The sequence below is a fragment of the Lithobates pipiens genome, unplaced genomic scaffold, assembly GCF_037356315.1.
Source record: "Lithobates pipiens isolate NorthernLeopardFrog02 unplaced genomic scaffold, aLitPip1_a1.2 Scaffold_23, whole genome shotgun sequence".
Classification (NCBI taxonomy): Eukaryota; Metazoa; Chordata; class Amphibia; order Anura; family Ranidae; genus Lithobates; species Lithobates pipiens.
The window spans coordinates 4,339,074-4,354,743 of NW_027507785.1; the positions used below are offsets into that span (position 1 = coordinate 4,339,074).

Consider the following 15,670-nt stretch of genomic DNA (forward strand, 5'->3'; position numbering starts at 1 on the left):
GAAAGAAGTGTCAGAATTGGCTTGGGTGGCAAGGGGTAAACAATTCAATCCAATACAGCAGCCTGGAGGTGTTTTGCACACAGTTGATGTATGAAACTGTCTGACAGCTCATCACCTGGTAAAAGGTTGGGATCGACCCTTTACTCCGATCTGTGATCAGCCGAGGACTTGGTGATCACAGGCTGTGCCACAGGGGGCACGCGGGCAGCCCAAGCACAGGAGGACATCCATGTACGCCCTCCTGGCAATTTAAGCTCATGCCGTAGCTGTCTTTCGCCTATAACGTGGGCTTCAAGTGGTTAAGGCATCCTCTGGAACAAAATTATTATTTAATTTTCAAAATTTAAAAGGATTTGTGACCTGTCCCAACCATGATTGTGCATTGGCGAGCCTCCATCCCTAGATCTGGGTAGAAAAAATTGCATTCAAATGAGGCTGGTCAATGATTGATAAGCTGTTTGTAATGCCTAGGTCAGTGATGGCGAACCTTGGCACCCCAGATGTTTTGGAACTACGTTTCCCATGATGCTCTTGCACTCTGCAGTGTAGCTGAGCATCATGGGAAATGTAGTTCCAAAACATCTGGGGTGCCAAGGTTCGCCATCACTGGCCTAGGTATTAGGGTCATATTGAACCATGTTCTAAAGAAACATAATCATATCAATAGATTCATATTACATATAATACCATAATCACGTGATTTACATAGTAATATTTGTATAAATTAATATAAGTAGTTATTGGACATAATGATACAGTCAATAAAAATAAGTCATACAAAAGGCATATAGTGTAATGAATACAGCCATATCCACATATAAATAATAAACAGGGCATTAGATTTGACAATATTATGAAACGATAAGTGCATCCATTAGATGTTAACTCTACGCGTTTCATGGTTTTATACCAATCGTCAGGAATCGGATGCATGTCAATATGAATAGGCAACCAAAAATCATCAAGGTTCCTGAGGTGAAATCACGTTGTTGTCTGGAATCCATTTAATCTCAACCGGGGTTGAGGTAGAGAACACTCCTCAAAAAAGAGTAAACCCCGGACCGGGGGACACCAACCGATATAGTCGCCGGAGCAGTACAGCGCACCATCGCTCGGGAATGTGCAAAAATAAGTGAGGGAGGAGTGGAATTAATGTGTGTGTATACTAGTGATGCCAAGAAGTTGTAGTAATTTATAATTGAGATCATTGAAAATAATAAAAGTGTTGGTGCTGAGAAGATGTATGTGTAATGGCAACAGAAACAGGGGTACAAAGAACCAAAATGTAGCAAGTAAAGTGTAAAAAGATCTAAATTTAACAGATGTACCGTATATACTCGAGTATAAGCCGAGATTTTCAGCCTCTTTTTTGAGGCTGAAAGTGCCCCCCTCGGGTTATACTCGAGTCATCGCCGTCTGCCTGCCCGATCAGCGTGTCGAGCAGACAGACGGCGGCCATTCTACTATTCAAAAGCCGCGCCTCCGTCTGTGATAGGCGGAACACTCAATTTCCCAGCAGTCAGTGGTCCGCCTATCATGGACATCCGCTCATCCTAATACTACGGACGAGGATGAGAGGATGTCCGTGATAGGCGGAACACAGACTGCTGGGAAATTGAGTGTTCCGCCTATCACAGACGGAGGCGCGGCTTTTGAACAGTGGAATGGCCGCCGAGGCGCCGACGCCGTCTGTCAGACGAGAAGAGCGGTGATCCTGGCATGGCAGAAGCACGGAGGCTCGGGACGGAGGCTCGGGACGGAGGCTCGGGACGCAGGCTCGGGACACAGGTAGGCTGGACACACAAGGCTGCACGGACACACACACACAGGGATGGATGGACACACACACAGGGATGGATGGACACACACACACAGGGATAGATGGATGGACACGCACACAGGGATGGATGGACACACACACAGGGATGAATGGATGGATGGACACACACACAGGGATGGATGGACGGACACACACACAGGGATGGACGGACACACAGGGATGGGCAGGCATGTCTCACCCTCGGCTTATACACGAGTCAATAAGTTTCCCAGTTTTTTTGGGGTAAATTGGGGGCCTCGGCTTATATTCGGGTCGGCCTATACTCGAGTATATACGGTAATTACCGGAGGTATTGTAATGTGTTGTGCAGGTTGAATTTTTATTTTTTATTTTTATTTGAGATATTCTCCAAATTTTTATCCATTCATAAGATGCCTACACTGGAAATTTCTATGTTTGATCACGACAAGTGCATCAGCTGAATAATAATGAAAGATTCACACTAATTCAGGTTCACTTTGCACATCAACATAGGCAAACAGCTTTTTCTTCCAATCGGAAAAAGGTAAGAATTTGCAACAAGGTTTGTAATAATTCCCAGTAATGTACATTGGTCACCCAGAGGGGATTGTTTGTTTTGTTTTTTTCTTTTTTGTTTTCAACAAAAGTGGAGTTACTCGTTAAATAACACTTTATTCATCCTTTTTTATATAGAATTCTGACTTATGGTTTTTTTTTTTTTTTTTTTGTATAGGTGGACTGAAGAATCAATTTATTTTGTCATGTTGGCCTTCATAAGTACAACTAAATCCCAAAGGTAACAAGCCATATGGGTGTTTTTAAGGGACTGAAAGTCTTTTATTACAGTTCACTGGAGGATCCCCACAGCACTCAAGCCATATTGGAGTTCTTAATGTCGTAAATGTTTTGGATGCTCTTCAACATCGATCCAGCTTCAGAGGACAACAGGAGAGAAGTTGATTTGGCGTTCTGGAGTTGACGATCGCTTTACAGCCCATTCATACATCAGAGAAATCATTTCAAAAGCTATTTCTTGTTTGGACAAAGTTTTTATCATGAAGGCAAAACGTATCGGACGCCAGACGTCTCACACTGGAGAGAAGCCGTTTCAGTGTTCAGAATGCGACAAAGCTTTTCCAGTGAAGTCCAGGCTTCTCGTACATGAAAGGCTTCACACGGGAGAGAAACCATTTCAGTGTTCCGAATGTGGCAAAGCTTTTAAAAACAAGTCGCATTTTATCACGCACAAGTTTCTCCATACTGGAGAGAAGTCCTATCGGTGTTCTGAATGTGACAAATCTTTTACGACCAATGGTAATCTTGCCAAACACAAAATGGTTCACACCGGTCAGAAGCCGTTTCGGTGTTCTGAATGTGACAAAGGTTTTATAGCGAAGGCAGATCTGATCAAACACCAGAGGGTTCACACGGGAGAGAAGCCATATCGGTGTTCTGAATGTGACAAAACGTTTAAATACGAGGAAGGCCTTAATGTACACAAGAGGATTCACACAGGAGAGAAACGTTTTCAGTGTTCCAATTGTGACAAATCTTTTCCACGGAAGGCACAGCTCATCTCGCACCAGTGGGTTCACACTGGAAAGAAGCCACATCAATGTTCTGAATGTGATAAAGCATTTACTACAAAAGCGGGTCTTATCATACATAAGATGATTCACACTGGAGAGAAGCCCTATGGGTGTTCTGAATGCGATAAAGCTTTTCATTTGAAGGCTATTCTTCTCTCCCACCAGAAGATTCACACCGGAGAAAAGCTCTATCAGTGTTCTGAATGTGATAAAGCTTTTTCACAAAAGGAAAGCCTTAAACACCACCAGAGGATTCACACTGGAGAGAAGTCGTATGAGTGTTCTGAATGTGGGAAAGCTTTTGCAATCAAGCAAAATCTTATCCGACACCAGAAGATTCACACTGGGGAGAAGCTGTATCGGTGTTCTGAATGTGACAAAGCTTTTACACTGAAGCCAACTCTCATCAGACATCAGAGGATTCACATTGGCGAGAAGCCATATCAATGTTCCGTATGTGATAAAGCTTTTCGACATAATGAAAGCCTGATCACACACCAGAAAGTACACACCGGAGCGAAGCCACATCAGTGTTCTGTATGTAACATGACCTTTGCATTGAACTCGGAGCTTCTCGTTCACCAGATACTTCACACTGGAGAGAAGCCATATCGCTGTTCTGAATGTGATAAAGCTTTTTCACACAAGTCGCAGCTTTTCAGACACCAGAAGATTCACACTGGAGAGAAGCCGTTTCAGTGTTCAGAATGTAAAAATGCTTTTACAGTGAAGTCAAGGCTTCTCGTACATGAGCGGATTCACACCGGAGAGAAGCCGTTTCAGTGTTCTGAATGTGACAAAGCTTTTCCCGGCAAAAAGGAGTATATCAGACACCGGAGGATTCACGCTGGGGAGAAGCCATATCAATGCTCCGAGTGTGACAAAGCTTTTACAATGCGGCCAGAGTTTATCAGACACAAGATGGTTCACACCGGAGAGAAGCCTTATCAATGTTCTGAGTGTGGCAAAGATTTTTCACGTAAGGAAAGCCTTGTCAGACACCAGAGAGTTCACTCTGGAGAGAAGCCATTTCAATGTTCAGAATGTGATAAAGCTTTTAAACACAAGGAAAGCTTTATTGTACACCAGAAGGCGCACAAGGGAGAGAAACCATATCGGTGTCCGGAATGTGGCAAAGCTTTTACAGTGAAAAAAGGTCTCATCAGACATCAAAGGACTCACACCGGAGAGAAGCCTTATGAGTGTACTGAATGTGATAAAGCTTTTAAATACAAGGAGAGCTTTATTGTACACCAGAAGGCGCACAAGGGAGAGAAACCATATCGGTGTCCGGAATGTGGCAAAGCTTTTACCATGAAAAAAGATCTCATCAGACATCAAAGGACTCACACCGGAGAGAAGCCTTATGAGTGTACTGAATGTGATAAAGCTTTTACTCAGAAGATGGGTCTTATCAGACACCAGAGGGTCCACACTGGAGAGAAGCCAGAATGAGACCAAGCTAGGGACAAGGGGTAAGCTAGGGACAAGGGGTAAGGTAGGGACAAGGGGTAAGCCCCAATGAAAGAGTTGTAGGTGTCTCGTTAGGTTCGCGCCCCATGTCATCCCACAAACTAGTGAAAAAGTATAACCCTACTTTAAAATCCAAACTAAAAACTGAGTAAATAAGAATGTAATGAATGGATTCTTTGGGATTAGTGCTCATCTCCATCTGCACACACCTATAACATTTTACCATTTTTGATAATTTTTCTCGGAAAAGCACCAATAACTGAACTGTTGCCTCACGATTCTCCTCTTACTGATCTCCTGTTTATGGAGATTTTGTTGAACATTTAATGCATTTTTATCCTTCACTAACTGAGCTGTGTTCCCAAGTGCCTTATCATTGCCAGATCCTGAGTTCATGCAATAACACTGGCACAGTACCAGAGACGAGTGGTCAAGTGGCATCTTTCCAAGCCTTTAGAGTGTTAGGGGAAAGTCCTTTCCGCATTCTCCTGACTGTTGAGGCATCATCAGTGATGCTTGAAGGTTCAAGCTAATTCCACCTTGTCTACAACATTTCAACATTCCACCCCCTCTCATTGACCTTTTTACAGGCAGGTCTCCAGCAGGGACATCAGCCAATGAGAATTCTTTGTTCAGTGAGAAAGCAACTTTCTAAGTTGCTGTAAGCTTTCCAATAGTGAGTTGCTGCTGTTTTTTTTTTAGAATGAGGTTGACAGTACAACTTAAACCCAGCTGGTCGCATGTCTTGCATCCAGTTTTTCTGCAAGTCTAAAGCCTCGTACACACTATCTGATTTTCCAACAACAAATGTGTGATGGCAGGGTTTTGTTGGGAAAATCCGACCATTTGTATGCTCCATCAGACAATTGTCGGATTTTCCAACAACAAATGTTTTATAGCATGCTTTAAAACTGTCCAACAACAAATGTCTTGTCGGATTATCCGATCGTGTGTACACAAGTCTGTCGGGAAAAAAATCCAAAGTACAAACACACATGCTCCGAACCAATGCTAACCGTTGCCCAAAGGGTGGCGCTAAAGAGCTGAAAAACCACATTGTTTTGTGTGCAGCAGCAGATCACTTCCAACCATGATCTATTGTTGGCTGCAGCAAGTATCTCTAGAGTGGATATGTTTTATACAGTAAACTATTCATAAATGGGATGGCATGGGTAAGGGGGAGTAAGATGACCCAGTATACTGGAGTTATGGATCAGATAACCAGTGAAACCATTGATGATATAGCAGATCTGACAGCAGAAGCGACTCAAACACTTAAGGCCAGCCATACACACTTTGAATCTCAGCCAGTTCCTGCTGAACCAACCTTTAAAGGGTAGGCGGAATGTACCAAGTTGATCAATTAACTTGGGTACAACCAACCTACCAGAGTCTTTAGCTATAGATGCTAGCAATTTCTCACTGTCTTCTACTGGCGACGACGGCTTCCCTGGGAGCAGACAATAGCTCGGCACGAGGGACTCCCCTGTCAGCACTGTCCGCGCTGATGGGGGGGAACCGTGCACATTTCTTTTCCTGCAACCCATGGTGTATGGTCTGCCTAAGAGGGTGTCACAGAACTACATGGCTGCTGACTAGCTCTCAGATACCCAAGGTGGAGTCTACCAAATGGTGTCCAGAGTGTTGTACATTCATTTCAGATCATGAGGATCTCATATGCGGTCATCTACACAAGATAAAGGAGTTCCAACCGGCAACTGATTTGGGATTAATTAGGATCCATTTTCTTGTATGGGCTGAGTTGGAACTTGATTGAATAATATGGTGGATTTGCTTCCAAATCCTTTAGTTGCTACTATAGTATTTTTCCACATTGCTTGTTTTTTTTAGAGGAGTTTGTCGTTTTATTTTTTATTTTTATTTTATTTTTTATTTTTTTTGAACAATGCACATTTTAGGCCTGAAGACCAGCTAAAACCCAAATCATTAATCTGGTTGTAGGAAGACACAAGTCCATCCAGTTCAACTCGCAGAAAAAAAAAAAAAATACCAAAACACACACAAATAGAAAACCTCCCATATATTTCCACAGTTGATAGCAAAAAAAAATCCCCAATAAAGCATGATCCAATTTGCTCCAGCAGGGGAACAATTCCTTCTTGATTCCCCCCCCACCGAAAGGCAATCGAATATTCTCTTGATCAACTTTACTTATAAAGGTTAGTACCCAGTTATATCATGTACATTTAGGAAAGAATCCCGGGCTTTTTTTTTTTTTTGTGTGTTAAAACCAGAACCAGCTCTCGACATTATGGTGGGAATTTTTTTCAGAACCAGAAGCTGGAGCAGCTTTGAATGGCTATCGATCAGCTTCCGTCTTCATCTCGTTCGGTTATGCTTTGAAAATTTAAAGATGGAAGCTAATTGGATGCCTTGCGTGCTTGATCCAGATTCTGGTTTTGATAAATCCCCCTCATATATATATATATATCTATATATATATTTTTTTTTTTTTCTGAAAGCAGAGACTGAAGATTAAAATGGTGGTAACTGCAATCGATTTATGTCCCATGATATCGGTGCAAATGTTTTCTCAAACCCACTAAGTTTAGTGTGCACAAACATGGTACGTTACCCATTTTTTTTTTTTTTTTTTGGTGGAATATAAAAGATGAGTTTAAGTCGAGTAAATGGATACCAAACATACCTTTAAAAGTTTACGTGCCCATGATATAGTGACAATCTTCAATACCCTAAAGTCTTCATAGCTCATTAGTTTAGAGTGAGTGGATTGCGGTTGTTGGGTTTTTGTAGGTAGCCACATGCCTTTTACATTTTGTATGTACATGGCAGCTTTAACATTTGTGTGTGTATGTTTTTGGTTTGGTTTGGTTTTGTTTTTATTAATTGAATACTTCTTTCTTTTTTTCTTTTCTTTCTTTCTTTCTTTCTTTCTTTCTTCTTTCTTTCTTTCTTTTTCTTTCTTTTTCTTTCTTTTTCTTTCTTTCTTTTTCTTTCTTTTTCTTTCTTTCCTTTCTTTTCTTTCTTTCTTTCTTTTTCTTTCTTCTTCTTTTTCTTTCTTTTTTTTCTTTCTTTTCTTTTTTCTTTCTTTCTTTTCTTTTTCTTTTCTTTCTTTCTTTTCTTTCTTTTTCTTTCTTTTTCTTTCCTTTCTTTCTTTTTCTTTCTTTTTATTTCTTTTTCTTTCTTTCTTTCTTTTTCTTTTTCTTTCTTTCTTTCTTTTCTTTCTTTTCTTTCTTTTTCTTTCTTTTTCTTTCTTTCTTTTCTTTCTTTTCTTTCTTTCTTTCTTTTTCTTTCTTTCTTTTTCTTTCTTTCTTTCTTTCTTTCTTTCTTTCTTTTTCTTTCTTTCTTTCTTTCTTTCTTTTTCTTTCTTTCTTTTTCTTTCTTTCTTTTCTTTCTTTTTCTTTCTTTTTCTTTCTTTCTTTTTCTTTCTTTTTCTTTCTTTCTTTCTTTTTCTTTCTTTCTTTTTCTTTCTTTCTTTCTTTCTTTCTTTCTTTCTTTCTTTCTTTCTTTCTTTCTTTCTTTCTTTTTCTTTCTTTCTTTTTCTTTCTTTCTTTCTTTTTCTTTCTTTCTTTCTTTCTTTCTTTCTTTCTTTCTTTCTTTTTCTTTCTTTCTTTCTTTCTTTCTTTTTCTTTCTTTCTTTTTCTTTCTTTCTTTCTTTCTTTCTTTCTTTTTCTTTCTTTCTTTCTTTCTTTCTTTCTTTCTTCTTTCTTTCTTTCTTTCTTTCTTTCTTTCTTTCTTTCTTTCTTTCTTTCTTTCTTTTCTTTCTTTCTTTCTTTCTTCTTTCTTTCTTTCTTTCTTTCTTTCTTTCTTTCTTTCTTTCTTTCTTTCTTTCTTTCTTTCTTTCTTCTTTCTTTCTTTCTTTCTTTCTTTCTTTCTTTCTTTCTTTCTCTTTCTTTCTTTCTTTCTTTCTTTCTTTCTTTCTTTCTTTCTTTCTTTTTCTTTCTTTCTTTCTTTCTTTCTTTTTCTTTCTTTCTTTCTTTCTTTCTTTCTTCAAAAATTTTTATTTTATGTTAAAATAAATTACATGTACAGAATATAAGACAAATTATGTGATACCAGAAATAAAAAGTAGACATATTGAAGTACGGATGATACAAAGCAAAGAAGAATTTCAAGATATTCTCGTGGGAATGACAATAAATGGCCTTATATATTTTAGAATTTGAAAACATTCTTATAGCTGAGTTTTAAACATTTTAATCCCAAGAAAATATAAATATGTCTAAAAGAAAATATATGATTTTAAAGTTTTGACCATAACTTCTAAAGTATGTTTATAGTAAGTATTATATAGTAAGGGAAGAACATAAAAGGTATATAGGAGGGGAAGGGGAGGGAATAATTCTCCGGAGGAGGTTTTATATATCATCTAATGTTGTAATTCTATAAAAAAAATCTTAATCACCATAACAATAAGACTCGGTTGTCAATATTTTCTGACGTATAATATTTAATCCAGGGTTTCCATATGATATCAAACTTTGTCATCTGGATTTTATCTATAGCGTCCATTTTAGCATGGATGAAAGATTGATTCATTCTACGTTTGGTTTCTGCAATATTCACCACGTCTGTTTTCCACGCATTGGCTATATTCTGCTTTGCGGCTATCAGGAGTGTAAGAACTAATTTGAATTGTTTCTGATTCAGAAAGGCTGGTTTTAAATTAAGGAGAGCTATAATTGGGTCTGGAAAAATTGGACGATCAAAAAATTTTGTAATTATCAGAAAGATCTTTTTCCAAAATGATTGTACAATTGAGCAATGCCACCAGGTATGTATATAGGTACCTTTTTCTGGACAGCCACGAAAGTAGAGGCCAGTGTTGTCTGTTGAGAATTTGGTGATTTTCGCAGGAACCAAATACCAGAGTGTGAGAACTTTATATGATGATTCAGACGCCAATATATTTATAGAGGAAGATTTTGTGAAAGACCATATGTTGGACCAAGACCTAGAATCGATCGTACAATCAAAATCTTTTTCCCACTTGGTCACATATTTAGGTATAACAGTATTAGAATTAGATATCATTTGTGTGTACAATGATGTAATACGACCTTTAGCATGTAGTTCCTTGAGACAAAATCTTTCAAATTGAGAAATATTATGTAAGTTTACATTTAAATTGAGAAGAGGAGTATAAAAATCTTTGATTTGGAGATATCTGAATATTTCTGATTGTGGAAGCTTATATAATTCACATAGATCTGTAAAAGATTTTATTGATGTAGTTGAAGTTAAATTATATAGACAAGTGATACCAGCCTTAGACCAAGCTTTAAAGGTTTTGGGATATTTCCAGGCTGGGTAAAAAGTCGGATTCTTGTGGAAAGATAATAGCGGATTTTGTGGAGATTGCAGACCATGTGAATTTCTATACCTATCCAATATAGATAGAGAGTGCTTAGAAATGGGGTTATTTATAGACTTACGATCCGCAGGTTGTAACCATAATATATTGTTTATAGGAAGAGGATCACAGTCTACAGCTTCAATGAGGACCCATAAAGGAATCTCTGTAGAAGAGTGATATTTTGTTAATTGAGATAATTGAGCTGCCTTATAATATATGTTAAAGTCTGGGAATCCCAAACCACCCAAAGCTTTGGGGAGAACAAGTGTTTTTTGTGAAGTCTGGGTTTTATTTTGCCCCAAGTAAATGTCGTTACTTTTAGTTGAATCAGCCTAAGAAAATATGCAGGAATATGATATCTCTCTCTCTCTCTCTCTCTCTCTCTCTCTCTCTCTCTCTCTCTCTCTCTCTCTCTCCCTTTCCCTTTCCCTTTCCCTTTCCCTTTCCCTTTCCCTTTCCCTTTCCCTTTCCCTTTCTCTTTCCCTTTCTCTTTCCCTTTCTCTTTCCCTTTCTCTTTCCCTTTCTCTCTTTCCCTTTCTCTCTTTCCCTTTCTCTCTCTCCCTTTCTCTCTCTCCCTTTCTCTCTCTCCCTTTCTCTCTCTCCCTTTCTCTCTCTCCCTTTCTCTCTCTCCCTTTCTCCCTTCTCCTTCTTTCTCTCTCTCTTTCTTTCTCTTCCTCGTCCCCCATATGCTAGAATATTGCTGACCACAGGTCCTCTTCCTCTTTCTCGTCCCCCATATGCTAGAATATTGCTGACCACAGGTCTTCTTTCTTCTTTCTTCTTTCTCGTCCCCCATATGCTGGAATATTGCTGACCACAGGTCTTCTCCCTCTTTCTCGTCCCCCATATGCTGGAATATTGCTGACCACAGGTCTTCTTCTTCTTTCTCGTTTTTCTCCTCCCTTTTTCTCCTCCCTTTTTCTCCCTCCATATGCTAGAATATTGCTGACCACAGGTCCTCTTTCAGGAGATATAATAGGTATATTGGACCCTTACTGTCGCCTCTGGACCCCCAAAAACTATGGTCAAGGACAGATTATGCTCCTTTCCTGGCCACAGCAGCTGGGGACTAATAAAGCTGAACCCAGAGTCATGTCCTAAATGGGTCTGGCTGGTAGTAATGAGGAGAGTGTCGTATGTTAATCAGTTTCTTAGCATAGATGATATAAATGCTATGAACATCCTTGAAACATATCCTGTTATTAAAATGCAATGTGTGTGTGTGTGTGTTTTTCAATAAACTTGGATTAAATTTTCACTGCACAACGGTGTTCTGGTTTCTTCTACAACACATCCATCCACAATGTCATATTTAAGTTAAAGAAGTCTGATGGAATGGATTGTAAGCTAATTGTATCACTTAAAAGCACTAAGATGCAATGCTACTTATTTAAATATTACCTCTGGTCTTCCCTTTTTTAGACCCCTTTCACAGTCTAGTCTTTCACAGTGGCGCTTTACTGTCGTCTTTTGGTTTTGACCCCTGCCAGCGACCGAAAAGGGGTTAAATCTGCCCACAAAACGCAGCTGCAGCGGCATTTTGTCGGCGGTATGACAGCGCTGCCCCATTGATTTCACCGCTCCTAAGAAGCTGCTGGCACGACTTTTTCTGATGCCCTTCCAGCGCAACACTCCAGTGTGAATGGAGCGGCTGTTTTAGGGCAGTTTGCGGGCACTATTTTTTTTTTTTTTTTTAACACTATAGCGCCTGCAAAATGCCCCAGTGTGAAAGGGGTCTAATGCCTTTTGCACATGGTCAGAAAGTCCGATGGAAAAAGTCAGATCGGATTATATTGTCGGGGAAAATCTGATCTTGTCTGACTTTTTCCGTCGGAAAAAAATTTGAGAGCAGGATCTCAAATTTTCCGGAAAAAAAATAAAATCAGATTGGACAAAGTGCCACACGTGCTCAGATCAAATTACGAGACCAAAGCTATTGGTTAGTAGCCTCAACATAGTCCCGTCGTAAAGAACGAATGGCATCACGTTCTGAACGATCAGATTTTCTGACAGTGTGTATGCAACACCAGTTTTGGAGAAAATCAGTCGGAAAAAAAATCTGACGGTTTTTGTGGTCGGAATGTCTGACCGTGTGTACAAGGCATTAGTCTTGCACAGCTGTACCAGCTCTTCTCTTGTACTGAAATGGCTTACTCTGATTTCACTGCACACCGAGCTTCTCCCACAATGTGCCCTAGAAGCTACAGCAAGTCAAATAGAGCCCCACCCTTATTTCCTGTCTGGAGTAAGTCCAGCATCATCTAGCCTCTTCCTCCCCAACCGGACTGTCCCTGGCACGCCCCTTTCATTAATTGGGTGTCAGTTCTTTTAATCACGGAGTCTCAGAATGACAAGTGGAGAGTGCCCCAGCCTTGGGTTGGCTAAATTTTAGTGTTATAGCTGAGCTGTACCCAGTTGACCTGCACTCTATTTTAAGGTCTGCTTGGACATGGTGGGGGTGGGGGGGGGTGTCAATTGTTCCTGTCTGCTGTTGGAAGAAGGTTCTAGCCATGGTGCAAGAGGACTAGTCACTGGGGTTGTGAATGTTTATTGGACCTTCGCTAATCCCTGAGAGACTGACGCAGAAGACACGGCTGGAGAGACTATAAATATTTGGGTGGATCTGATGAGTACTCTCTCTCCCCGGGGTCTTCTCCCCAGGAATGTGTGTATTTTAGAGAAACCACTACTAGACCTCCAGCAGGTGCTATGTGCTGGAGGCCTTGGGAAATGTACCTGTTGAAGCCGGGGGGCTGGAGAAGGAAACCTTCACAGAAGAATGTTGCAGGAGAACTTGGCAGAAACTGCTGAGAAAACATTGTGAGTAGGACCTTTTTTTTTTTTTTTCTATAGCTCCAGATGCTAAAGTACTCATCGAAAGTTAAACGCCAGGAGTTGTTACAGAAGAACTGTGACTGCTCTCATAGGGTCATTGATTTAGTTGGCTGTACCCTCTGCATCAGCATTGGTTTTAAACCTGCTACTAAAGGGCCAGATATTGCTGGAATAATATTTCTCATTAGAAGAAGCACACATACACGCTATTGGTATAATGTTCAATGCTAAACCATCTGATGATGAAGGTTTAAATGAGAGAGCATGAAGGTGCAACCATGTAAAAAAAATAAAAATAAAGTTCAGGGGGTTCAACCCCTAGAGTCTACAAGTGAAGTCTCGGAATGGGCGCTGCAAGGGGAGTGAGGATGCTTCAGGCACAGGCTGGGGTGACCAGATTACTATGAAAAGAGGAGAGAGATGCACCAAGCCAATCCTTAACCAATTAAGCCCTGGACCAATTTGCACCCAAAGGACCAGGCCCCTTTTTGTGATTCGGCACTGCGTCGCTTTAACTGACAATTGCACGGTCATGCGATGTGTCTCCTCTTTTCCCCACAAATAGAGCTTTCTTTTGGTGGTATTTGATCACCTCTGCGTTTTTTATTTTTTGCGCTATAAACAAAAATGGAGCGACCATTTTGAAAAAAATTCATTTTTTTTTACTTTTTGCTATAATAAATATCCCCCAAAAATATATATAAAAACATTTTTTTTCCTCAGTTTAGGCCCATACGTATTCTACGTATTTTTGCCAAAAATATGTAGAAGAATACGTATCGGCCTAAACTGAAGAAAAAAATGTTTATTTTTATATAATATATATATATATATATATATATATATATATATATATATATAAAAATTTGGGGGGGATATTTATTATAGCAAAAAGTAAAAAATATATTGCTTTTTTTTTTTTGATTGGTTTACGCAAAAGTTATAGTGTTTACAAAATAGGGGATATTTTTATAGCATTATTTATTATTATTATTTTTTTTTACTAGTAATGGCGGTGATCAGCAATTTTTATTGTGACTGACATTATGGTGGACATTTTTGACACATTTTTGGGACCATTGCCATTTATACAGCAATCACTGCTATTTAAATGCACTGATTCCTGTGTAAATGACACTGGCAGTGAAGAAGTTAACCACTAGGGGGCAGTGTAGGTGTTATGTATGACGTTATGTGTTTTTTTTTTATTGTAGGGGGCGTGGCCTGGCATGTGACGTCCATGATCGTCCTTCCCTATAAAAGGGAACAGGCGATTGGTGACAGCCACACAGGGAAGCACGGGGGAGAGGTTTGTTTACACAGTCCTCTCCTCATTCTTCAGCTCTGTAACCTGATTGTGTGACACCAGCGGCGATCGGGTCCGCTCGTCCTGCAGCCACGGTCACGGAGCTCAGGACCGGGTTGCGATCGCACCATCGGCGCGCTCCCGACGCACGGCTGGTCACTTAAAAAGCAATGTACAGGTACGTGCTTGTGCCCAGCCGTGCCATTCTGCCGACGTACGCCGGTGGGAGCCGGTCCTTAAGTGGTTAAGTAGTATAAAATGTATTCAGTAAAAACACTTGAACTTGTGTGAACAATATGGGGTGCACTGAGACACGTTATGAAGACCGTATAACGTAATAATGTTCCTGTTTATAAAACAAAAAGTTTGGTTTACTGGATGTTACTTGTTCTTACAATTCAATACTGTAGCAAAAAAAAAAAAGAAAAAACTGTGGTGATCAAATGGCACCAAAAGCTCTATTTGTGTGAAAAAAGATATACAATTCATTTGTGTACAGTGTTGCATGATGACGCATTTTCCGGGTTAAAGTATTACAGTGTCAAATAGAAAAAAAAATGGCCTGCTCATGAAGGGGTAAAACCTTCTGGAGTTCAGGGGGTTAATGCCACACAGGGGCTCAACAACAAAACGGTAGCCTGCAGAAGGTGTAAATTTGGGCTACAATTGGAGGCACTAAAGAGATTATCTTATGCCGCGTACACACGACCGGACTTTTCGAGGGACTAGGTCCGACGGTCTTTCCGACGGACTTTCGGCGGAGTTCTGGCGGACTTTCTGAATGAATGGACTTGGCCACACACAATCACACCAAAGTCTGACTGATTAGAACGTGATGATGTACGACCGGACTAGAATAAGGAAGTTCATAGCCAGTAGCCAATAGCTGCCCTAGCGTTGGTTTTTGTCCGTCGGACTAGCACACACACGAACGGATTTTTCGGTCCGGCGGAAAAATTTAAAACCTGTTCTATTTCTAAAGTCCGCTGGATTTTTGGCAAGCAAAGGTCCGATGGAGCCCACACAAGATCGAATTGTCCGACGGACTCGTTCCGTCGGACCTTTTGCTGTCAAAAAGTCCGGTCGTGTGTACGTGGCATTAGATAAGGACTTTAAAATATTACTATGTCATCTACAGAAGCTTTGAGGCAGGGCCCAGGATGAGGGACTGTCTACAAAATATTTTCTCCTATCATGTGCACCTATCTCTGAGATCTCCAACAGACTACAGGAGGCGCTAAAAATACAATAAAACCTGGTAGTATGACTCTCTTGTGGATTGAAGAAATGACTAATGCAAGGCATGCTTTGATTAGGTGAGGTGTAGA

The 15,670-nt window shown here is 40.1% G+C and overlaps 1 protein-coding gene and 1 long non-coding RNA gene across 2 annotated transcripts in view; both read left to right on the forward strand.

Annotated features, from left to right (window-relative positions):
* Window positions 1–2,601: 2,601 nt before the first annotated feature.
* The window catches only part of LOC143927164 (uncharacterized), a 98,600-nt gene continuing 85,531 nt past the window's right edge, over window positions 2,602–15,670 (forward strand). The window contains exon 1 of the mRNA XM_077451114.1: window positions 2,602–4,818. Coding sequence (XP_077307240.1) covers window positions 2,857–4,818 — 1,962 coding nt within the window. The 5' untranslated portion in view covers window positions 2,602–2,856. The remainder of the gene's footprint in view (window positions 4,819–15,670) is intronic.
* Window positions 9,181–11,467, forward strand: LOC143927165 (uncharacterized). The gene is made up of 2 exons (XR_013262240.1): window positions 9,181–11,021; window positions 11,073–11,467. It is a non-coding gene; the product is annotated as an uncharacterized LOC143927165 (long non-coding RNA).